The sequence below is a fragment of the Callithrix jacchus genome, chromosome 10, assembly GCF_049354715.1.
Source record: "Callithrix jacchus isolate 240 chromosome 10, calJac240_pri, whole genome shotgun sequence".
Classification (NCBI taxonomy): Eukaryota; Metazoa; Chordata; class Mammalia; order Primates; family Cebidae; genus Callithrix; species Callithrix jacchus.
Genome location: NC_133511.1, coordinates 130,141,865 through 130,167,500, shown reverse-complemented (window position 1 = coordinate 130,167,500; position 25,636 = coordinate 130,141,865). Strand labels below are relative to the sequence as shown.

The following is a 25,636-nucleotide window of genomic DNA, read 5'->3' as shown; positions in this document are numbered from 1 at the left end:
ATGTCTGCGAATTAATTAACAAGTTTCTATGCAACTAAAGAGTCAAAAAAGAAATCAGGATAGGGCTCAGAAACTATATTAAAACAAATGATAATCAAACATACAATGTCAACACTTGTGGGATATTTATGGGTTTAAATCATTATATTATGAAAGAATAAGGGCCGGGCGCGGTGGCTCAAGCCTGTAATCCCAGCACTTTGGGAGGCCGAGGTGGGTGGATCATGAGGTCAAGAGATCGAGATCATCCTGGTCAACATGGTGAAACCCCGTCTCTACTAAAAATACAAAAAATTAGCTGGGCATGGTGGCGCGTGCCTGCAATCCCAGCTACTCAGGAGGCTGAGGCAGGAGAATTGCCTGAACCCAGGAGGCGGAGGTTGCGGTGAGCCGAGATCACGCCTTTGCACTCCAGCCTGGGTAATAAGAGCAAGACTCCATTTCAAAAAAAAAAAAAAAAAAAGGCAGAAGCTAGGCCTGCCCAGAAACCCCACTCTCCTGAAATCTGACTTTCCTTCCCACGCTTTCCTAGGAGCATGTCCCCCGTAAATTTCAGACACGTGGATCTTCTCACTTCAGGTTCTGTTGCCAGAGAACCTGAACCGACGCAGGGGCGAGGTTAGCCTTTTAGTCCTCCATGCAGGCACCCCCGTGCTACCATGTCACCCACGGAAACGAAGACCACCTTCCCGGCACGAAGCTGCAGGGGCCCTCGGCGGTCGGCTGGGTGACCGTGGAGACGTGGCGCCTGCATTTCCTAATCCGTCTATTTCTCCACCTTTGTGGCAGCATCGGGCTGTCTGTACTAAGTCTTCATAACTGGTATTTTCTTTTTCTGAGACGGAGTTTCGCTCTTGTTACCCAGGCTGGAGTGCAATGGTGCGATCTCGGCTCACTGCAGCCTCCGCCTCCTGGGTTCAGGCAATTCTCCTGCCTCAGCCTCTTGAGTAGCTGGGATTACAGACACGTGCCACCGTGCCCAGCTAATTTTTTGTATTTTTAGTAGAGACGGGGTTTCACCATGTTGACCAGGATGGTCTCGATCTCTTGACCTCGTGATCCACCCTCCTCGGCCTCCCAAAGTGCTGGGATTACAGGCTTGAGCCACCGCGCCTGGCCGCTTCTGCCTTATTAATGGGAACTCTTGATCACAGATCACAAGTGTATCTTGACGCAGACAGGGGAGCTTGGCTTTGGAACTCCAGCCAGAAAGAGCAGTGACTAAAGGGCTGTGAAAAGGGATATAAAATCCAGATACAGGGTCTCCCCAAGAACTGTCTCAGCTGTGGACTCTTGGAGACAGATACACACTGAGGCTGAGGGTGGGGCACAGAGAAACAGTGTATGACCCAAGGGCATGGAGGACCTATGGTGTCCTCGGCTCCCCTACCTCCCAACTCACATCATACACAAAAACTCATCCAAGGCAGAGCACAGACCTTGATTCCGAAAGGAGAAGAATAAATTTATTAAGAGAAAAGCTTCATGACCCTGAAGTGAGTTAAAAGAAAAATTTTTTTTAAATTAACAAGACAGGCCAGGCTCAGTGGCTGACGCCTGTAATCGCAGCACTTTGGGAGGCTGAGGTGGGGGCATCACGAGGTCAAGAGATCGAGACCATCCTGGCCAACATGGTGAAACCCTGTCTCTATTAAAAAAAAAAAAAAGTTTTAAAAAGAAAAGAAATTAGCAGGACATGGAAAACATCATGATACAAGATAAAAATTATAAATGGAATTTAATGAAAGATAACTTAGTGATCAGAATATGACATTAAGGCAGTGAAAAGGCAAACCACAGAGTGGAGAGTGGTACCTCCGTCTCTCTGTGACAGTCACGACCTTGGCACTTCTGACCGCAAGCCAGATCTATCCTCATGACCCCTCAGTTTGGGTCTGTCTGCTGTCTGGCTGTGCGTTTTTGGCAGGGTATTCCCCAGCTAATATGGCAGACTGGGTGGCTGAAGCAAAAGGAATTTATTTATTTTCTCGAAGTTCCGGAGGCTGCAGGGCCAAGATCGAGGTGCTGGCAGATTTGGGTCCCAGCGAGGGCTTGCAAACAGCCGCCTGCTCCCCGTGTCCTCACAGGCTGGAGGGGAGAGAGAACAAGCCCTCCGGTGTCTCTTCTCACGAGGACACTAACCCCATCGTGGGGGCCCCATCCTCATGACCTCATCTAACCCTGATCAGCTTCCAAATGCCACCACCTTGGAGGTGACGCAAACATTCAGTCCTCAAGTGGCAGAAACATCCCGGAAAGGACTCTGTTCTTCCATTGCATCCCATCCGGTGGTGAATCGTTTCGATTTGTTATTGATTTGTTATTGATGACATCCACTTGGACCAGTTGATCTAGGTGATGCCTGCTGGTCTCCCCGACTGTGAGGTGACCCCTGAAGGCATAAAGGTGCTCTCTCTAATTGCGATGACTCTTCAGGAAGTTTCTTTGGAACTCAAGATCCCCGTAGGTTCAGCTTCCAGGGCACTGACGTATGAATCTCGGTGTACTAAGCTCAGGGTTCCTATTTCGTCAGTGGACTGGAATCTCGAGTGACACGCTTGGCCGTGAGGCTCACGTTGTCTCTGGCATGGCTGGTGGGAGGCAACTCCTGCGTGTTTTCTGCACGTCCTCGTCCTGGCTCAAACCGCCCCTGACCTCTCTCAGCCTGGAATCAGCCGCTTCCCCAAGGAGCCCCGGGTCCTGTTGGCGGTGAGTGGTATTCAGGGGCCAGGGTCTGGATGTCAGGTGAGCTTCTGCCACGGGGGGTTTCTGCTTCCAGAGCCTCTCAGAGGAAGGAACTGGAGAATAAACGAATTTCTCCAACTTCACTCTAACCCTGCAGGCTGCGCTCTAGTTTCGTGCTTCTCGGAGTCTGTGGCTCTCTTCGCCCACAGTGAGAAAGCGGACTCTGGTCACCTCTAATGTCTTCACTTCTTCATGGACCCCCTTGCATGTAGTCACCTCCCTCCCTCGCCACTGCCCACCTCCCTGCAGACGCCCTTCTCACCACGCTTGGCTCCGGCCCCTCCTCTCCGTGCCCATGCTCCTGCCCTCCTCCTCCGGGGCCTTCCCCACAGGACGCCCCCTCATTCTCCTCTCTGTGCATCTCAGTTAATAATAAAAATCACTAATCACTGCTGTTCAGTTTCCCTTCCCAGAGCCAGTTTTCTTCCGGAGATACTCTATCTTATGCACTGGAATTATTTATGAAGAAATAGGACAATTTCTCTCACGGAAATTACTTGAACCCAAAGATGGGCATATTTATTTATTTTATCTTCATATGCCTCTGAAAATGTGTCAGCAGACATTTGAGTTATTTCCTGTTGACGGTACTTATGAATAATACCGCAATATAGAAAAAGACATAAACATTGTACAGAAAACCACATCGAGCTTAAATGTACAACCTAATGACTTTTACGAAGCAAATACTCGTGCGACCACCAGCAGCATCAGGAAACGGAACCTTCCCAGCATCCCAGAAGCTCCCCCAACCTGTGCTCAGATTTGTCAAATGCATCAACGTTTTTCATTATGATCAATCACTCTATTTGTGTCTTGCAGAGAAAAGCAGTAACCAACGGGACGACGTTGGTAACTGCGACTCTATTAAAATTGGAAACTTCTGTTTATAAAAAGACGCCACTAAGAGAGTGAGGAGGAAAGCCTCAGAGCGGAAGGAATTATCTGCAGGGCTCAGAGCCGTCAGAGGACACGTACACGCTGTCCTGAGAGAAACCCTGGCGTCGCGGAGAAGTGGACAGCCTGGTAGGAAAGAAATGGTCCAGACGCTGAAAGAGGCATTTCGCAAAGAGGAAAACCAAATGGCCAGTTAACGTACAGGAAGCCCGCTCGACTTCATCGCCCGCCTGGGAAGCACAAACCGAAGCCACCGCGGGATACTGGCACCCGAGCTGCTGAAACTAAAGAAAGACTGACGGGCCGGGCTCGGGGCTCACACCTGTAATCCCAGCACTTTGGGAGGCTGAGGTGGGTGGATCATCTGAGGTCAGGAGTTCGAGACCAGTCTGGCCCACGTGGTGAAACCTGGTCTCTACTAAAAATACAAAAATTACACGGTCGTGGCGGCACACGCCTGTAACCCCAGCTATTCGGGAGGCTGAGGCAAAGGGGTCACTTGAACCCAGGAGGTGGAGGTTGCAGTGAGCCGAGATCATGCCATTGAACTCCAGCCTGGGTGACAAGAGCAAAACTCCACTTAACAACAAAAAACCGACAGCAGGTGCTCTGGGGAGAAGGTGAAATGGTGGGAGCACATGCTGCTGGGGGGCAGCACCGCCATGGAGGACGGGCATCTCCTGCTGAGGTGGGGGATCCGCGAACCTCACGATTCGGCAATCCCACCACTAAGAATCTCCCCGAGAGGAGTGGGCGCCAGGTGCCCCAAGCAGCACGCACAGGGGGGCTCGTAGCAGTGCTGCCCCTAAATGCCAAGATGGGACCCACCCAAGCGTTTGTCGACGGTACAGTGGATGTGTGCGCTGCGTTACGTGGTGCAACGGATGTCGGGCCGCAGTGAAAATCGTAAGCGCTTCAGTGAATCCCGAGGGCGGGATTCCATTCGTTAAAAGTTCCAGAACTCAGGAGCCGGTTTAACAGACGATGCGCTAAGGGACGCACTCTCGGGTCGTCAAAATGCACGCAGGAGCTTGGAATTGCTTGCTGGGTGCTGGGTCCCAGCTGGGAAGGAAAGGGCCAGAAGGAGCCCCCGAGGGCTTCCAGGGGTCCGGATGAAGCGCTCCTTCTTGACATTTTATGGCTAAATTGATGGGTGATTGCTTTGTGAAAATTCATCAAGCCGTACTTTTATTTATTTATTTTTTTATTGCGTTTTAGGTTTTGGGGTACACGTGCAGAACATGCAAGATAGGTGCATAGGTGCACACGTGGCAGTGTGTTTTGCTGCCTTCCCCCCTTCACCCACATTTGGCATTTCTCCCCAGGCTATCCCTCCCCAGCTGCCCCCACCACTGTCCCTCCCTATTCCCCCCAATAGACCCGATTGTGTAGTACTCCCTTTTAACAAAGTGTTACTTTTCATTGACTTCCGTGCATTGTACTTCGCATTTAAGAAGTCTTTCTTTCCTGTAGGTCATGAACAGCCATGACTTTTGGTGAGAAGTCGCGGCTTTGAGCGTCACGGATTTTCTCTGGCTGCTTCGAAGGCATTTTTCTCTTTGCATCTGGGGCTGCGCGGTTTCGCCGTGACGCGCTGAACCGGGACCTGATGTTCCTCCTCTTGTGCGGACTTCTCTGGCCGTCTTGAACCGGCAGGTTGGCATAGCTTATCCACTGTGGGCCGTTTTCAGATGCTGTTTCCACAGTGACTACTTCTGCCTCTTCCGCCGCCACAGCCTCCCTGGCCAGTCTTCCCGGGGCACATCTCCTGCCCTGGCTGCAAGCTGCCCCTGACCAGCCACATGGCGCCTCCAGCTCAGCAGGTGGATGTAGAATGGAGGTATGGAGGAGGTTCCTGTCCCTTTTCTGTCTCAAAATAGTCCCCTCTCTGCCCAGTGCCCGTCAAGGGCTGGTCCCCTCACCCAAAGTTGAGTGCAATGGAGCTCGCCTCAGTGGGCCCTGTGGTTTGGTGGGGTCAGACACTTCCCCATTCCCTTGTGCCCCCATCCATCTGAGCTAGTCAACTGCATGCTCTGGGAGCAGGAGGAGCCAGGAGCACACATTCCTGTCTCTGAAGCTCCTGTGGGACAGCTGAGCACCTGCAGTTAAGAAAGAATGTTAGCCAGAGCAATCAGGCAAGAAAAAGAAACAAAGGGAATTCAAATAGGAAAGGAGGAAGCCACATTGTCTCTATTTGCAGACGACATGATAGTATATCTAGAAGGCCCCATCATCTCAGCCCAAAATCTCCTCAAACTGATAAGCAACTTCAGCAAAGTTGTACACTCAGGATACAAAATCAATGTGCAAAAATCACAAGCATTCCTATACACCAATAACAGACTGAAAAGAGAGCCAAATCAAGAACGAACTCCCATTCACAATTGCTACAAAGAGAATAAAATACCTGGGAATACAACTAACAAGGAATGTAAAGGACCTCTTCAAGGAGAACTACAAACCACTGCTCAATGAAATAAGAGAGGACACAAACAGATGGAGAAACATTCCATGTTCATGGTTAGGAAGAATTAACATCGTGAAAATGGCCATACCGCCCAAAGTAATATACAGATTCAACGCTATCCCCATCAAGCTACCAATGACCTTCTTCACATAACTGGAAAAAAACACCTTAAACTTCATATAGAACTAAAACAGAGCCCGCATAGCCAAGTCAATTCTAGGTAAAAAGAACAAAGCTGGAGGTATCACACTACCGGACTTCAAACTATACTACAAGGCTACAGTGATCAAAACAGCATGGTACTGGTACCAAAACAGAGATACAGACCAATGGTACAGATCAGAGGCCTTGGAGGCAACACAACTTATCTACAACCATCTGATCTTTGACAAACCTGACAAAAACAAGCAATAGGGAAAGGATTCCCTGTTTAATAAATGGGGTTAGGAAAACTGGCTAGCCATGTGCAGAAAGCAGAAACTGGACCCCTTCCTGACACCTTACACTAAAATTAACTCCACATGGATTAAAGACTTAAACATAAGACCTGGCACCATAAAAACCATAGAGGAGAATCTAGGCAAAATCATTCAGGACATAGGAGTAGGCAAGGACTTCATGACCAAAACACCAAAAGCATTGGCAACAAAAGCCAAAATAGACAAATGGGACCTAATCAAACTCCACAGCTTCTGCACGGCAAAAGAAATAGTCATTAGAGTGAATCGGCAACCAACAGAATGGGAAAATTTTTTGCAGTCTACCCATCTGACAAATGGCTGATATCCAGAATTTACAAAGAACTAAAACAGATTTACAAGAAAAAAACAAACAAACCCATTCAAAAGTGGGCGAAGGATATGAACAGACACTTTTCACAAGAAGACATATATGAGGTCAACAAACATATGAGAAAACACTCATCATCACTGGTCATTAGAGAGATGCAAATCAAAACCACATTGAGATACCATCTCATGCCAGTTAGAATGGCGATCATTAAAAAATCTGGAGACAACAGATGCTGGAGAGGATGTGGAGAAAAAGGAACACTTTTACACTGTTGGTGGGAGTGTAAATTAGTTCAACCATTGTGGAAGACAGTGTGGCGATTCCTCAAGGCCTTAGAAACAGAAATTCCATTTGACCCAGCAATCCCATTACTGGGTATATATCCAATGGATTATAAATCATTCTACTATAAGGACACATGCACACGAATGTTCACTGCAGCACTGTTTACAATAGCAAAGACCTGGAACCAACCCAAATGCCCATCAATGATAGACTGGACTGGGAAAATGTGGCACATATACACCATGGAATATTATGCAGCCATCAAAAACGATGAGTTTGTGTCCTTTGTAGGGACATGGATGAACCTGGAGAACATCATTCTCAGCAAACTGACACAAGACCAGAAAATCAAACACTTCATGTTCTCACTCATAGGCGGGTGTTGAACAATGAGAACACATGGACACAGGAAGAAGACTGTCACACATGGGTCTGTTGGGGGGAAATAGCAGAGGGACAGCTGGGGGTGGGGAGTTGGGGAGAGATAGCATGGGGAGAAAGCCAGATATAGGTGAAGGGAAGGAAGGCAGCAAATCACACTGCCATGTGTGTACCTAAGCAACAATCTTGCATATTCTTCACATGTGTTCACACACACATACACACATGCAGTCTCACAAACACACAGTCACACATACACAGCCACACAGCACTTACATGCAGTCACACACATGCACACACACCTATACACACATGCGCAGTCTCACACACGTACGGCCACACACATACACACAGCTGCACACAGCACATATACACACATACATGCAGTCACATGCATGCACACATGCACACATGCACACAGTCCCATACCTGTAGTCACACATATATACACATATGCACACAGTCACATGTATGCACACATGTAAACACAGCGCACACATGCACGGTCACACACATACATAGTTAACACGTACATACAACACACCATGCACACACGTACACACAACACATATATATGGATACACTTGAAGTCACACACAGCACATGTACACACACACACAGTCACATACACACACTTGTATACACAACACACACATAACATACTTGTGTCGTCACATGAACACCACACACAGCATGCACACACATGCAGTCACACATCCAAACACATGCACACAGTCACGCAGCATATATACACAGGCACACAGTCAATACATGCACACACTTGAACACACACACATGCACAGTCACAAACATGCACACACAATGCAAAAATGCATGCACACAGTCATATGCACAGTCACACATGCACACATAGCATGTACACATCCAGTCACACACATGCAGTCACCCCCACAGCACATACATGCACAGAGTCACACATATGCAGTCATGCACACATGCAGCACATACACACACGGGTGAAAGTGCACATGCTACACACACACGAACACATGTCCACACAGTTACACACATGCACAGTCACATGAACACACAACACACATGCACACAGTCTCTCACACAGGTACACAGATGCACAATGAGGTTCCCCTCCATTTGCCTCCTCAGTCCTGATTATTGATTGGTTGATTGATTGATTGATTGAGACAGGGTCTCACTCTGTCCCCACAGGCCTGAGTGCAGTGGTGCAATCATGGCAGTCTCCCAAGTGCTGAGATTATAACCATGAGCCACTGCGCCCAGCCCCAACCCTTTTAAACTGGGCTGTCGGGTTGGGGTCCTAAGCGCAGTGACTAGGGCAGCATGGGGAAAGGGGAGGGCAGGGGAAGTCACCTGACTCCCAAAAGATACAGAAAAGTATGGAGGCACATAAGGAGGACAGAGAAAGAGCGAGGGTGATTCATTCTTTCATTCGTACAATGTTTATTGAGTGTCAAATGCTTGCCAGGCACTGTGCAAAACCACATAAACATGAGGTGGGAGGAGTGCAGTGGGCAGGGAGTGCCAGCAGGTCAGGGATGAGTACGGACAGGCAAAGACACAGACTTCGAAGCCGGAGACCAGCGCCGGAGCCGCTGCCTGCTTGCCTGCCTGCTGAGGGTGAGAATGCACCTGCTGCGGCGGCCCCACCTCGCCGTGGACGCCCGCCTAGGAGCGCCAGCCCTCTCCCGGTCCCCAGGTGTGGAAGCCAGGGGCCTCTGCAGCCCTGCGTTGCCCGGGGTTGGATGCAAACATCCCAAGAGCTAGGGGTGCCTTTGCTGGCTGGAAAGTGGCCATTCCATTTCCCTGCATGAACTCAGAAAGCTTCAGCCAGGCGCAGGCACATCCCAGGGAAACGCTCCCCCCAGGGAAAAGCTGCCCGAGGCCTTCCCTAACGTAGGTGTGCTTCCTCCTGGCCCCGGCCCCATGCACACCAGCCCTGGCATCGAAGGCTTAAGGAAAATAGGCAGAGAAGGCATTTGTCCTCTACTTTCTTCCCTTCTGGGTATAACAGGGAAGAAGCCTGGACACTGGGGTGGGCCTTAGTTGACCTCATGTCCCAGGACCCCGGTCTCCCCTACGTGAGCCGGGATCTAGAAGCTGGACCCTCCTTCCAGGCCTTGTAGCCTCTGCCGTCATCTTTCAGCCCAGACTTGTCCAGGAAGCCTCTGGGTCTAATAGTGCAAGCATCCAAAGTGCCAGAGCCAGGCTGCCACAGGCTCGGTGAGGCACGCAGCCGCCCTTGGCTCTCCCACCACCCTCCCAGAGGTGCAGGGACAGCCCCAGGCAGCCGCGCAGCAGCCTCACGGCCCGCCATCTCCTTCCCTCCCATCCCACCACTGCCTGGGGTCGAGGGTCAGTGCCCAAGGGTCCCACATTGTCCCCACCCACCTCCTCTCCTGACCCTGACCCCCATGCCCTCCTGTTTTGAGGTCACACACTCCCCTCCCCTCTTCTCTGAGCATCTCCCCCATCTCCGCCTGGACTGCAGCCCAGGTCCGAGGGCTGGTGCCGGCCACCCTCTCTTCTTTTGCAGGTTTCTGGGTCAGAACTGTGACCAGAGTCTTGCTCACCGCGCTCCTGCCACGGCTGTGCCCTGACCCCTGGGGCTGTCGAATCTGCTGCTAGCTCCAGGGCCTCCCTTCCAAGGCACTGCAGCCTCCAGCCCAGAAGCCTCTTCCCCTCTCTGCTTGGCGTCTCAAAGTCAACATCTTCTCCCTGCCTCCCCGCTCTGGGTACACAGCCCTCTCTACCCACTGGGCCGTCCGAGTCAAGGCACAGGAACCCTTTGGGTGTCTCCCCGACGTACCTCCCAAACCAGTCAACCCCACCGCCTGCGCAGCCGCCAGACGCCTGCTGTCCGGCCTTCTGCCCCGGCCCCTGCCCTGGCTCAGCTCCCTCCACCTGCATCCGCCTCTGTTCCCTGGGATCCCCTCCAGGCTGGACTAGCTGCCCCACAAGGCACCATCTTCCCAAAACACGAAGCACGTGGCCACGCCCCTTCCCTGGGAAAGGTCGCCTGCCTTCCCGTGGAATACGGAGTCCTTCCCGTTGTGCACCTGAGCTGTAGAATCTCCAGTGGTTTCCCAGACCAGCTGGGCCCCCAGGGCATGAGGCTCTGCACGCAGGGCGGCTGCCTCACTTGTTCTCCGTCTTCACCTCCTACCTCCTCCGTGCGCCTGGACGCCCTGTGCTCTTCCTAGTGCACACTCATCACACCTGTCTTTAGGGCTGACTGGCACCCCCATGACTGTGCCCGAGCTCCCAGGGGCCAGGGCACTTCCCTGCATCCCGCGTCCCACGTGGAGGACTGCACACGCTGGGGGCCGGCAGGGCGCTTCCCTGCATCCCGCGTCCCACGTGGAGGACTGCACACGCTGGGGGCCGGCAGGGCGCTTCCCTGCATCCCGCGTCCCACGTGGAGGACTGCACATGCTGGGGGCCGGCAGGGCGCTTCCCTGCATCCCGCGTCCCACAGGGAGGACTGCACACGCTGGGGGCCGGCAGGGCGCTGGCCTCAGCTTTTGCACGGCATCTTCAGTTGATTTTCACAGTGATTGTAGATGTGAAAGGCCATCTTCTGATTTTACAGCTAAGGAGATGGGCACGAGAGAGGTAAAGGGGCCTGCCCAGGTCCCAGAGCCCTCCAGCAGGGACAGGAGTTGGCCAGGGGTCTGTGCTCACTGCCTGCTGCTTCCTTCTGAGTGAATCTGTGGTTTCCTCTGCTCTGATTTTTGCCAATGTGCACAGCTGAGGCTGTGCCCCACCCCTTTCCACCCCCCCAGGAGGCTGCCTGACCCTCTAAGGGACTCGGGTTTGGGGTACTTCCACCAAATGCCCCCCCACTCACTGCCTGGCAAAGCTGTGATGGGGAAAGTGTCTCCTGCCATCTGCTGTGACACAGAACCAGGGGCTCTGGCCACCAGGCAGTCCCTGAAGGAAGCTCACAAAGCTTCCAGACTTTTCCAGCCCCTGCTGGGGACAAGAAGTGGAAGGCTGGGCTGGAGCGGCATGGGTGTTTCATTGAAAGTCCACAGATACAAGGGCTTTGAGCAGGGTCACGGTGTGGAGGAGGTGGGGTCAGGGAGCACAGAGCGTGTCCTCAGATGCTGGCAGCCCTCCCATCCTGGGACACTTTTGCATAAGCCCTTCTTGCTGGGTGTCAGGTCCATGGGGCCTCAGGAGCCTGGGAAGGGGCACATGAGGGCAAGGACAGAGCCACTGGAAGCCGGGGTGCAGCAGCGTGGGGAGAAGCCCCCAGCCCCCAGATACAGGCAGGGTGGAGGCCAGGAGGCAGAGGGGGTGGGCTGAGGGCCAACCCCCTCCTTGCCTTACTCAGCTTCTGACGGCCTTCCTGCATGGTTCACAGCTCAAGGGGGCCCCAGGACTAGAATCCCTGCCCCACCCCCACTTCATGGGACCCTGCGTTTCAAGGGCCATGAAAATAAACACATCTCAGTGCTCTGTCCACCAGTGGCCGTGCCTGGTGGCCCTTAGTAGTCGGTGAGTGGGTACCGCAGGAAGATGAAGATGAGGATGATGCAGGAGGCTGCCAGGGCAGAGCTGGTGATGTTGAACAGCCGGGCGGTCTTTGCATCCTCCACGGCTCCATTCAGGTCATTGAGAAGCTTCTTGTCTCGCACCTGAAGCCGGGAGGAGGAGAGGAAACGGGCGGTCAGCCAGGGAGCGGGGCCTCAGAGCAGCCAGGGGCCCAGCAGGGCCGGTGCCACAGCGCACAGCGCAGTCTCGGTGCCTGGTTTCCGAGTGCTGACGAGTGAACTAGGGTTCTGGAGGAATGTGTCCCTGCTCTGGGGTACTGTGCACTGATGAACTCAGGGCACGGGGGTGTCATGTCATGTCTGAAACCTACTCCCAACCCTCAACTGGTCTATCAAATAGGGAAGATGTATTTACAAAGAGAGAGAAGAGCAAATACGGTGAAACGTTAACATTCGGGACACCTGGGTGAAGGATATGAAGAAATGCTTTTTTGTTGTTTTCTTTTTTTGCAAGTCTTAAATGGTTAAAATAAAAGAAGTTGGCCTCAGAAAGAATATAACTGGAGGACGGGGCAACACAAGTGTCTCCGAATTTGATTGTTTCTGCCTAGTTTAAAATTAACTGGATGCCCTGAGAACGGGTGTGTGCATTGGCAGAAGAGGCAGGGATCCCAGGGGCCTTTGGGGAGGGATATTAAGGTGAAGGGAGGGGGCTGGAGCCCAGGAAGTCTTGGGGAGGCCATGGACTGAGCTGGATTCATTTCCAAGATGCAACTGTCATTCGGGATGAGTCATAGGGCCTCCCTACTCAGCACCCTTTCCTCCTGTCACATCCAGATATGTGCGTGAGTTTGCTGTAAGAAGAAACCAAGTTCTAGGATGAAGAAGGGAAGGAGAATGGAAAGAGAGAAAGAGAGGAAGGGGCAAGAAATCTTTGCTTTAGTAGATCGGGGCTGGGCCAAAAAAAGAAGGTGGGCAGATAGATACTGGGGCTAATGCTTGGATCCCTCAGCGTGCAGGTTAGGCAGACGGACAGGAGACCCGGGGAGGAGGAGTGGAGGGACAGCGGATAGATGGGTGGTCAGGGCAATGGGTGCATAACTGAGGGGAAGAAGGGAAGCATGGGTGGGTTGGCCTGTGGGTGGATGGATGAAGGCAGACTGGTGGAAGGAACCAAGGGAGAGGAGTGAAAAAGGATGAAGAGATGGATATGCAGTGGAGAATGGAGGGAGTTGGGAAGGGAAAGAGAGACTGCAACTCAGTGGAGTGGAATGGCGTGGGGTGGAGTAAATACAGTGAAGTGAAATAGTGTGGGGTGGATGGATGGAGTGGATGGGGTGGAATGAATGGAGTGGAGTGGGTGGAGTGAAGTGAAGTGGATGGAGTGGATGGATGGAGTGGAGTGAATAGAATGGATTGAATAGACAGAGTGGATAGTGGAGTGAATGGAGTGCAGTGGATGGAATGGATAGACTGGAGTGGAGTGAATGGGGTGGAATGGATGGAGTACAATGGCTTGGATAGAGTGGAGTGAATGGAATGGATGGAGTGGATGGAGTAGAGTGGATGGAATGGATGGAGCGGAGTGAAGCGGATGGAGTGGAATAGATAGAATAGGATGGCTTGGATGGAGTGGAGTGAATGGAATGGACAGAGTGAATGGAGTGGAGTGAATGGAGTGCCGTGGATGGAATGGATGGAGTGGAATAAAAGGAATGGATGGAGTGGATGGAGTGAAGTGGTTGAACAGATGGAGAGGAGTCAATGGAGTGGAGCTGGTAGAAAAGTTGGAGGGAGAAGAGAAGGAAGGGAACAAGGGCAAATGGGCAAGTGGGTGACTTGGAAGATACATTGTACAGAACGTGCAACCAAAATGGAGAGATCAAAGATGGGAAAAAGCAGGACTTGAGGAATCAGGGTAGAGAAGGAGGCAGAAAGTCTATGCTCCACTGGGTCCTTATGCTAGTGGTTTTGGAGGAAACTGACATCTGCATTGAAATTTGTATTCCTTTCTAAGGACTGAATGTGTCACCCACTTATTTAGGTCTTATTTGATGGCTTTGTTAAAATAAAGTTGTATAACTTTCTCCAGAAAGAGCTATTACATCTTTTGTTAAATTTAGTCTTAATCTATTTATCTTGGCTTTTATTATAATGTAAAAGTACATTTCAAAATTGCATGTCTGATTTTGTATCCAGCTAAACTATCATACTGTACGAATTGACCACATGTTCTTTGTAATAAATCACATCTACAGCAAATACTGGTAGTTCTATTTCCTCCTTGCAGTCTATTCCTAGACAGCATAGCCGAGGTTAAAGCACAGATGCAGAAACACCGACTGGATTTCAATCCTGATTCTGCGGGTCACAGACCGTGAAGCCTTAGGCAAGCTAACAACTCACTCTTCCCTTCCTCACTTCCTCATCTGTAACATGAAGATGACAACAGTGTTGTCTCCCAGGGTTGTGGAAAACGCTTAATGAGTTGATGGATGTGAAGCTCCACTACAGTGCCTAGGCCAAAGTGAGCTCCTCTCATGAAGGCAAAGAAGATTCCAGAGCAATCCCAGATGGCAGTGATGATGACAAGCAGCTCAGTCTCATGCTTGACCTCAACGTACCAGGAAGGATACTGCTCATCTTACCATTAGAAATCTATGCAGGTGGATCACGAGGTCAAAAGATCGAGACCATCCTGGTCAACATGGTGAAACCCTGTCTCTAATAAAAATACAAAAATTAGCTGGGCATGGTGGTGCACGCCTGTAATCCCAGCTACTCGGGAGGCTGAGGCAGGAGAATTGCCTGAACCCAGGAGGCGGAGGTTGCGGTGAGCCGAGATTGCGCCATTGCACTCCAGCCTGGGTAACAGGAGTGAAACTCCGTCTCGAAAAAAAAAAAAAATCGATTATTGCATTAAAATTTCCACAAGATAAGCATATTGTTTTCTGCTCTAATTCATTAATACAGTAGATTATACTCATTGATTTTCTTATACCAAGACAACTCTGAATTCCTAAAACAAACTTTTGTTCGTGATTTCTTTGTTGGATATTTGGAATGATGTGGCAGAGGGACGGTATCCACTTTTGATACTCAAAAGTGTATGCAGTGGAGGGCAGGAGGCTGAGGCAGTTGGGGTACTGGGTGCCTAGGAATGGCAGCCAGAACTAAAGAAGATAGGGAACAGCAGGATGGGGGAGTGACCCCATGATCCAGAAGGTGGGTGGATGGAGCTGAGGGGTTATATAGATGGAGGCTGGGTGTATGGGACAGAGAAATGGACGTAGAAACTTGCGATGGGTAGGGAGGAGGGCTGGGCAAACATACGGATGTACATTGCATGAGTGGAACAGGAGGTAGCTGAATTTATGAATACGATGCTTCTTGAGGTACAGTGGGGCTACAGTCCAATAAACCCATCATAAGTTTAAAGCGTTGTAAGCATTTTCATATGATGCATTTTTCACAAGCCTGGTAAGCTGAGGAGCACACTGAATGCCTATGGCTTTCCAGCCATTGTGAAGTTGAAAAATTGTGTGTCAAACCGTGAAAAGGTAGAAACCATCTGTATATGCTGGATGAGGGAACAAGTGCATAGATGAACATTTGTATGTATGTCCAAGTGGACAGATGGATATCCAAACACATGCCACGTAGGTGGAGCAGCTGGGTAAGTGGGTAAGTGAATGGCTGCCGGGTGGGAGGTGATGTGTGCATATGTGAGAGCATGTTCAGTGGGCGGGACAGGCAAATAGGTGAATACACAAGAATGTGTGCTCATGTGTTTATGGTGGCTTGGACCAGGGCAGTGGCAGTGAAGGTGGTGAGACCTGGCCAACTTCTGGACATGTGTTGAAGGTGGAGCTGATGGTGTTTGCTGGGATCAGGTTTGCATGTGATAAAAAGAAGGGAAATTCACGTGATTTGAATGAATGGGCAGGTGGTTACAGGAATACAGGAACGGATGCCAGACTGGAGTAGCAGGTGCACAGAAGGGTTTCTGAATGCATGCTGGACGGCTGGGACAGAGACAGGTGGATAAACGGATTTATTATGCATGATGGATGCATAAGACTGGTGGGTAAGTGGAAAGGAAGAACAGTTGCTGATAAAGAAACATAGTGTAGACCAATGGATGGTAGATGGATAGATTCATTGATCAATCAACCACCGATCAACAGTTACTTAGTGACTGCTCTGGGTAGTTGCGGCTTTACTTCTTGCCTGTATCACAAGATACAAAACAGTCCCTGGCCCCACACAGCTTACATTGCAGGGAGAAGGTACAGAAAATGAACGCAGTAAATAAGTAAGATCATGTAATATGCTCAATGTTCTAAAAAGAAACCTGAAGAGGCTACGGGGAACAGAGAGTGCAGTAGAAATCTAGCTTGCTGGCCGGGGAGACATTTGAGGAAAGACCGGAAGAATGTGACAGACTCGGCCATGTGCTCATTTCAGGGAGGTGTGTCCCCAGAGCACAGAACTGTCTATGGGGGACCCAGCTGCAGAGTGGGGGCAGCAGATCACAGAGAGAAAAGGGGAGGACATCCGGTCAGAGGAGACCAGCCAGGAGCATGGCGCAGGCTCTGCGGTGCTTTTAGTCATTTGGAGCCAAACAGATGAGCATGATCTGATGTGTGTGAATGAGACGGTGCCGGCTGCTGTGCTAAGAGCAGATGGCGGAACAGGCAGAGAGAGGTGAGCTGAATGGTCCAGGGGAGTGTGGGGATGGCTTGGAGCAGCGCAGCAGGGGTGAAGGCAGTGAGACCCGGCCAGCACCTGGATGTGCACTGAAGGTAGAGCTGACGGTGTTTGCTGGGATCACGTGTGGCGTGTGATACAGAGCATGGAACTCGACATGGTCTCAAGGTTTCAGGGTTTTGATCAGCTCCACAGGGAGCTGTAGAAGATGGCAAAAGGAAGACTCGCTCAGCAGTTCAGTTTCTGACATGTCAGGTCAGGAATGCCTTTTAGACACAGTAGACATTTGCCTTAGCAATGTTTGTGAGTCTGGAGTTCAGAGATGAGGTCTAGGGCAGAGACAGAAATGTGAGCGGCATCACCAGAAAGATGGTAGTTAAAGGTGATATAGTTTGAAAATATGTCCCCGCAGAATCTCATGTTGAAGTGATCCTCAGTGGTGGAGGGGGACCTGCTGGGAGGTGTTTGGGTCATGTGTGTAGACCCCATGGCTGGATGCTGTCCTCGCCGTAGTGGGTGAGCGCCTGAGAGCTGGCTGCTTAAAAGCGTGAGGCACCTGCCCCTTCTCTCCCCCTTGCTCCGACTCTCGCCAGGTGAGATGCCTGCTCCCACTTTGCCGTCCGCCATGACTGGAAGCCTCCTGAGGCCTCCCCAGAAGCAGAGACTAGCACCGTGCTGCCTGCATAGCCTCCCAAACCACGAGCCCATTAAATCTGCTTCTCATACATGACTTACTGTCAGGTATTTCTTTACAGCTGTGCAAGAACGGCCGAATTCCAAAGCCATGAGACCGGGTGGGGCACCGAGGGAGCGGCCGTGAAGGAAGGAGGGGACCGAGGGCTGAGCCTTGGAGCCCCGCAGTGTCAGAGGTTAGGGAGTCAAAAGCAATCAGGAAAGGGGCCGGAGGAGAGCGGGTGAAGAAGCAGGGAAGGCAAAGGGTGCGCAAGGGTGCTGGATGGCGGAAAGAGCCGAAAAATACCAGAAGCAGAGGTAGGGCATAGACGGTGGGGCAGCCATACAGGTGCAGGGGCGATGGATGGCACTGAGTGGGTAGAAGAGAGGGAGGAGGAGAGTGGGAGAGAGAACAGGCTGATGGCTGGGAATTGGGTGAAAGGAAAGAAAAGGAAAAATGAGTTGGAAAAAAAGAATGTGAGAAATGGAAGCATGAACAGTTAGAGACAGGATGGATGAAAGGAGGGAATAGAAAGTGACAGTGGATGGATTGTGCTGACAGATGGGGTGGGCTGAGGCGTGCTGAGTAGGAAGAAGGCACTCCATGAATGGGTGGGTGTGACTCAGCTGGGGGAAGGGCGGTGGATGGCTCACAGGGTGAATGGATGGGCTGCCATGAGGTCACAGGATGGAGGAATGATTGGGTCAACTGACAGGTAGGGTTGGGAAGGAAAGTGGGCAATTACCGAGAAAGTGAGGCTGGATGGATAGTTTAGTGGGTTGGTGCGGACAGGATGGGAGAGCAGGGGAAGGAGGGAGAAGCCTAAATGATGGTGTGTGAAGACAGATGGATGGAAGGCTGGGTGGCTATTAGGAGGAGCTGAAGGGAACGTGGGAGGATGGACTGAGTATAAGTTTGGAAGGAGGATGGATGGATGAGTGGATGGAGGATGAACAAATGGAAGATGGATGGATGAATGGATGGAGGATGGATAGATGGATGGATGGTTTGGATGGACAGATGGAGGATGGATAGATGGATGGATGGTTTGGATGGACAGATGGAGGATGGATGGATGGAGGATGGACAGATGGAGAATGGATGGAAGATGGACAGATGGAGGATGGATGGATAAATGGATGGAGGATGGATGGATGGATGGTTTGGATGGACAGATGGAGGATGGATGGATGGAAGATGGACAGATGGAGGATGGATGGTTAAATGGATGGAGGATGGAGGATGGATAGATGGATGGATGGAGGATGGACAGATGGAGGATGGATGGATAAATGGATGGAGGATGGATAGATGGAGGATGGACAGATGGAGGATGGATGGAAGATGGACAGATGGAGGATGGATGGTTAAATGGATGGAGGATGGAGGATGGATAGATGGATGGATGGAGGATGGACAGATGGAGGATGGATGGATAAATGGATGGAGGATGGATAGATGGATGGATGGTTTGGATGGACAGATGGAAGATGGATGGATGGATGGAGGATGGACAGATGGAGGATGGATAGATGAATGGATGGAGGATAGACAGATGCAGGATGGATGGATGGATGGATGGAAGATGGACAGATGGAGGTGGATGGATAAATGGATGGAGGATGGATAGATGGATGGATGATTTGGATGGATGATTGGATGGATGGACATATGGAGGATGGATGGATGGAAGATGAGTGAATGGAAGAATGATGAATGAATGGAGGATGGGAAAGATGAATGCGTGACGCTAACATTCAGAAAAGAGTGGGCGAGTGTTTTCCCCCCAAACCCAGTGCAAAACCCACACCTGTTCTTTCTCACAGCCTCCTGGGCTCACATCTAGCAGCTGCTGTGTCCTAGCCACACCTGTTCCTCCTCTCCCACCCCCATTCCCAACTCATATGCTCTCCCACCTGGACGACCACACCAGGACTTGAACCCTCTGCCTCGAGGCCTGTCTTGTCCCCTTCCCCTACACTGGTTGCAGATTTCATGGCACTGATCATATCCCTCTCTTCCATGTCTCCCACAGATGAGAGCCCAGCCCCTCGTGAGGTTTCTAAACCCCTCACTGCACTTCCTCAGACGCTTTCCCAGTGAGGACAGGAGCCTTGCCCACCCCCCAGGCTGCTAAACCTATGTGTCTCAGTTTATTCTCTTTCTCACCTGAAACACCTTTCCTCTCGCCATCCTTCAAGGCCCAGTGAAAATGCTGCCTCCTCCTAGAAGTCTCCCAGCCTCATCCCAAACTGGAAATCAAGTATTCCTCTTCTGAAACACTGTGGTCTTCTTCCATCTCATCATGTGCCCTCCGTTTACCCACCCATTCGACCAGCAGGTCTTGACCCATCTGCTGGCCAGCTCTGCCTTGGGCACAGGTCGGCAGGGGTGGGCAGATGTGGCTGGGGCAGGACTGTCTCTGGAGGCTTTTCGGAAGAGAGACCCAGATCTCACAAAAGCTCTCCAGGCAGAGAATGTGCATATGCAAACCGGGCTGTGCACATCGCTCACGTCACATTTGCCAAGTGACAAGGGCAGGGAACTGCTGAGGCCAGAAGGGTTAAAATTGGGGCTTGAATAGTGAGATGAGACACTTGGTCATCATCCAGCTGACCACAGGAGCCAGTGGCCATCGGTGGGCGGCTTGTGCAGGTGGCACGAGTGGAGAATTGACTTTTTGTGTCTCTGCCTCCCCTGGATACCAGACTGTGCAAAATAAGGCTTCAATCCCTGCTCTGCAGATTCAGCCTGCGTTGAGCTGAATCGGCCCACGTGGGTGGGGGGTGGATGGATGGCTCGATGGGCGGATGGACACGTGGGGGCAGGCAAGGACACAGTGTTTATTTCACACCACTGCATGCCGGCCTTCGCCCAGCTCACATGAGTTGGCTTGAATGTTGTTTTGTTTCTATTTGTTTTGTGAACAGATGAGGGAACAGGGGCTCAGAGGGACAAGATGGCTTGTCTGCCCCAAGAGCTCAGATTTTAGCCAAGACCTTCTGACCCCGAGTCTGCCCCATGCCCTTGGTGTACAGTGCTGGTCAGGAGACCCACAGCTGGGTGACCAGATGGATGCATTCTCAGGCGTGGGCTCCACAGCCAGCCAGTTCCATCCTCCCTTCTGCCCAGAATGGAGGCAGTTCACCCTGCAACCACTTCCAGGTATGCCCCAAAACCTCTCTGCACTCACTGCCCCCAACCCCCGCAGGAAGGACACACGAAGAGCAGCCCAGGGAGAAGGTGTAATGAGTAGTCCCTGCCCCCTCAGAAGAGTCAACCTCACAGCACTCCCAACCCCTGCAGAAACCCAGCACCATCCAGAAACCCCTGACCTACCTACAACCTGAGCCAGATGGGCCTGCCCCATGCCAGCCGGCCAGCCACAGCCTGAGCCAAGGGGGAGGAGGGACGGCTTCCGGACGGGAGTCCAGGCAGCCAGACCCATGTCCGCAGGCTGCTGGCAGGGCACAGAGAGGGGAGGCAGAGCTCCACCAACCGCGGCCTCAGCCCCCCAGCAATGGCGCTCTCTGCTCAGGATTGGTCTGGGGAGCCAGAGCTGGAGCTGGTTAGAGGCATGACCCCTAGTTCCAGGGGCCCCTTTCCTTTGTTGCTTCTCCACACGCATGCGCGCATGCACGTGTGCACGCAGGAACATACACTCACCACACACGCATGCTCTCACACACTTGAACACACATTTACACATACCACGCACTCATGCAATTACACACACATGCACACAGAGATACACTCACACCACACATGCACACACATTTACACACAGCATGCACACTCATGAGATTTACACACACATGCCCACTCAGGTACATACACCACACACATCCTCACACACTTGTGCACACACATTTACACACAGCATGCACACTCATGAGATTTACACACACATGCCCACTCAGGTACATACACCACACACACATCCTCACACACTTGTGCACACACATTTACACACACCATGCACACTTGTGTAGTTACACACACATGCATAAAGGTACACACCACACATGCCCTCACACACTTGTGCACACACATTTACACACACCATGCACACTCACGCAGTTACACACATGCACAAAGGTACACATCACACATGCCCTCACACACTTGTGCACACACATTTACACATACCATGCACACTCACGTGCGATTACACACATGCACACACACTCAGGTGCATACACTCACACCACAGATGCACACATACTGTGCACACACATTTACACAAACCATGCACACTCGTGTGATTGCACACATGCACACATAGACATGCACATGTGCACACACATGCAAATACACTCATGCCTACACACATACACATGCACACATAATGCACAAAATATATGTACACACTCGTGCACACCATGCATTCACATGCACACACACACAGTTACACTTAGTACATGCCCATTTATGCAATTTCACCCTCGCGTACATGCACACTGGCACATGGTCACACACAGGCCTCTGTGGCAGAGCCCAGGGATGGGTCCTCAGGCCCGAGGGGAGGGAGGCGCATGCCTGTGGGCAATGCTGGGTCTGGCAATGATGATGAGTCAGGAGCAGGACGGGAAAGCCGGGGGCAGTTGCGATGCCAGGTGGGGTGGGACTGAGCTCAAGGATGGAGCAGAAGTAAAGCTGGCCAGGCATCCTTCCTCCCAGCCAGCCTCTGCCCGGCCTCTTCCCTCCCCACATCTCCCGTCTTCTCCCCCACCCTGAGGGCAGCTGCATCAGTGGAGTACATCTGGCCACTCAAGTCTGGGCTGGGGAAATGTGATGATCGGGGTAAACATGAGCCAGGCCCTTCCTTCCGGTGCGTCAGCATGGGGAGGAGGGCACCGCCTGCCCTCGCCTTCACGCTCCCTCCCCTAGGAAGAGCTCCAGCACTGGACATACTTACACGGGGCTGGCCCCTCAGTGTGAGCCCATCTTAGCTTCCCTCCCACCATCTCAGTCCCTTTCGCTCCACCTGGCCTCGGCGGGACAGGGTCATGTCTGCCCAGCACCTGCTCTGCTCCCAGCCAGCTATTCTCGCAGCACAGAGGGGCTTCTGGAAGCCATGCCCTCTCAGGTGGGGGCTGGGGAGGTGCGGGATATGTTGACATCTCCTTCCCTGGGCCGCCCTGGCCACCCAGCACTGGCTTCCAAGGAGGGCTGAGCTGTCTAAGTACCCACCCTTGGGCTCCCGGTGAGGAGCTGGAGAAGAAGGTGGCCTCTCTTCCTTTCCGCAGTGGGAGGACTCCAAGCCCTCTTCAGCTCCATGCTGGCCCCATCCCTGTACGCCGAGGGGTGGCTGCTGTCCAGGTCTCTCCCATGTCCCCTGAGCCTGAATCCCTACTGGCCCCTCCTACAGGTTCTGCTGAGCTGGTTGAGCAGAAAGTTAGGCCCTAATGGCTCACGAGAGGGAAGGGCAGACCCCTGCCTTCCCAGACCTAGCCAGTGCTCCCACCTCTCTGGGATGCACCATCAGGACCCGTCAACTGTCCTTTGATCCCTCGGCCCCTCAACCGCTCCTGCTCTACCCGTGGGCTCCTCTGAGAGGAAGAGGGGTCAAGCACCCCCAGCCAGGGACAGTCCTGTCACCCCACCTCTCCAGCCCACCCTTGCCCCTGCCGCCACCACCCAAGCTCACTTTGAGAGAGTAGGCCAAGGCGATGAAGCCCAGGCAGCAGAAGTTGAGGTAGACAAAGTTGAAGATGGACCACAGGTAATAGTCGTTCACCTCGGTGGTGTCCGGGTAGACCTCGATGACGGTCGTGGGGTTGGTCATCGTCTTCTTCTCGGCGAGGTGCTTGCAGGCCGGGGGGGCGCCGGCAGCCCGAACGCTGTCGGTCTTGCTGCTCTTGGACTCCATGGGAAACAGTGTGGGCGCCATCGGGGGAGAGGCAGAGGGCTCAGGGGCAGGGGCCGCTGGAGCCTGCAGGGCTGGGGGCTTGGACACGCAAGCGAAGCAGCCCTTGGGGGAACCTGCCGGGGGCCTCGGGATCCAGAAGGCCCCGTCCAGGGGGACTCGGGCTTCCTGGGCGCCGTCCGTGGTGCTGGCCGGGGCTCCCAGCGGGGCTGGGCACTGGCCGGGGCCCTGGGCCTGGAGGGAAGGAGAGAGTGAGAACGAGCTGGGCCTGACCCACCGGCCAGCACCTACCCTCACGCCCGGCAGCCCCGAGAACAGCCCCAGTGGAGACGGAAATCCCTGCGGGGGCCGCCAGCTGCCAGCCTGCCACCTGCCTCCCCCACCCGCCCCGGGCAGCGGCGGCCACTGACGATGCCAAAGCCCTTCGCAGCAGCCTTGGCAGGGAACTGGGGCTTTCATCCCTTTGCCATCTGCGCACAAACACCCCCTGGCACGCACGCCAGCACCCCCCTCAGAAGCACATCGACGCTGGGACTGACACTTGCAAAACACAGCGCGAGCCCTGGTACCCCAACCAGCTCCGCACCGGCAGGCGCCGGACCCACAGCGCCGCTGCTTCGGCGGCCAACCCGCGGAGCGAGCAGCGAGGCCAAAGCACCTGCACACGGCGCCCGCGGACACCCGATCCCGCCACCCGCTCCACCGCGGGCACTCAGAGCCCCCGCTGCCGAGTAAACAATTCCCCACGCAGGGCGACGCAGGCTTAGCCACGAACGCCGAGAGCCGGCACAGGTGCGGGGTCTCCCACCCGCGCGCACTGTCCCCCACCTGCAACCCGCGGACCCCGAGCGCGCACAACCGCCCGGAGCCACGCGCCACCGCGCCACAAATAGACACCCCGTTCTCCAACGAGGCACCCAGTCGCCCGCGCCCTGCGCCACCCGCTTGCCCAGCGTGTACGGCGCGCGCCGGGGGGTCTGCGGCCAAGGCTCTGCGGCCCCCAGCCCGACCCAGGTCTGCCGCAGCCGCCCGGACGGCGCCTCCTCACCTACAGGCAACTCCTTGGCGGGCGGGCGGCCGGACCTCTGCGCCTCGGTGCGCGTCCTTCCGCCGTCCCGCGGGCTGCTCTCTGTCCACGGATCCGGGTCCCAGCGGCCCAACCTTGAGGGGGTGGGGAGCGCGCGGGGCTCGGCGGCGGCGCCGCTGCCTCCCGCGCCGCCTGCGCTCCCTCCGCAGCGCCAGGCCGGCCGCGCGGCTGCAGCTCAGAGCCTGACTCACGGCGGCGGCGGCGGCGGCGGAGGGCACAGCCACCTCCCCGCCTCCCGTCTCCTCCTGCTGGGAGGGTGGGGGCCGCGGGCCGGGAAGCCGCTACCCTGGGGAGTTGCAAAGTCCCTCAGGGATCGGACCCCTACAGCGCCCGACCAGGGTGCCCACGCCATCTCCATCTCCCCGGACCCAGTGAGCCTGCCCCCTCTCCCCACCCGACCCTATCCCTTTCGTGGATTCCCCAGCCCCGTGGAAGATGGGCCACTCCCCGAACCCTCCCCATCTGCCTCCCCAAGAGATACCCCTTCCTCTCCCCGGTCTCCCTATGGCTCTCCACCCCAGCGCCAGGGCCCTGCTGCCTCCCGGACCCCCGCCCCTGGGTCTTGCCCCTCTGGCCTGTTGGCTCTCAGTGCCAGCAGCTCAGTCCCCTCCTTAAGAAGCCCCAGTGCCCTGAGCCCCAGCAGGCCCCCTACCTGAGTGCCCATCTCTGCCCAGTCCTGTCCCCAAGGCCCCCAAGGCCACCCTCCAGTCCCTTCCCTCCTTAGCCTAGGAGACCAGGCACTCTGTGAAGTTTCAGGGTCCCCTCCTCTGTTCCTTCCTTGCTGAGCCCACTACTGCCCCCTTTCCTGGAGTCCGACTTCACCCAGCCAGGGGCCCCACTCCAGGTCACTCCCAGATTTCGAGGAGCATGTGGTCTCTCCTGTACAGACCCCCGCATGCTCCCTCTGCCTGCAGGGCAAAGCGTCCCATTTCGAACTTTGGTCTCGGAGCTGCTGAGATCCTTGTCTCCCTGGAGACTGGTTCATTCACCTGCCCACAGCCTCTCTGGGATCCTGACCAGCCCTTTCTGGGCCTGGTCCCCTGAGGATGCTTTGCCCCCCACAAATCATTTCTCCTAACCAGTGCCTCAGCTTCCCCAACATGTCCTCACTCTCAGTACTCGTGACCCCAGCTCATCTTCCATCCCTGTTAACAGTCCCCACAAGTCCCTCCCCATGGAGAAAACTCCAGCCTTCCCTTTCTCCCACTTCACCACGCAGGTGCCGAGCTGGGTC

General features: G+C 53.6%; 1 protein-coding gene across 3 annotated transcripts; it reads right to left on the bottom strand.

The window, feature by feature from the left end:
* Positions 1-8,983: 8,983 nt before the first annotated feature.
* Positions 8,984-24,591, bottom strand: IFITM10 (interferon induced transmembrane protein 10). Of its 3 annotated transcripts, XM_078341788.1 has the most exons (4): positions 24,364-24,591; positions 23,097-23,549; positions 22,640-22,739; positions 11,567-12,207 (listed from the first exon to the last, which is right to left on the bottom strand). In XM_078341788.1, the coding sequence occupies exons 2-4, from the start codon at positions 23,337-23,339 to the stop codon at positions 12,182-12,184; spliced, it is 369 nt and encodes a 122-aa protein (XP_078197914.1). In that variant the 5' UTR covers positions 23,340-23,549; positions 24,364-24,591; the 3' UTR covers positions 11,567-12,181. The 3 variants fall into 3 exon arrangements, with proteins under 3 accessions (XP_078197913.1, XP_054097816.2, XP_078197914.1); XM_078341787.1 differs by lacking the exon at positions 22,640-22,739 and having other exon boundaries at positions 8,984-12,207; XM_054241841.2 differs by lacking the exon at positions 22,640-22,739 and having other exon boundaries at positions 8,984-12,207; positions 24,368-24,591.
* Between the last annotated feature and the right edge of the window lie 1,045 nt (positions 24,592-25,636).

Excerpts from the sequence above, each read along its gene's own strand:
- IFITM10 (XM_078341787.1), bottom strand. The coding sequence starts at position 23,339 with ATGGCGCCCACACTGTTTCCCATGGAGTCCAAGAGCAGCAAGACCGAC. Across the intron at positions 12,208-23,096 it reads CCTTGGCCTACTCTCTCAAA|GTGCGAGACAAGAAGCTTCT; the intron begins GTGAGCTTGGGT and ends TCCCGGCTTCAG.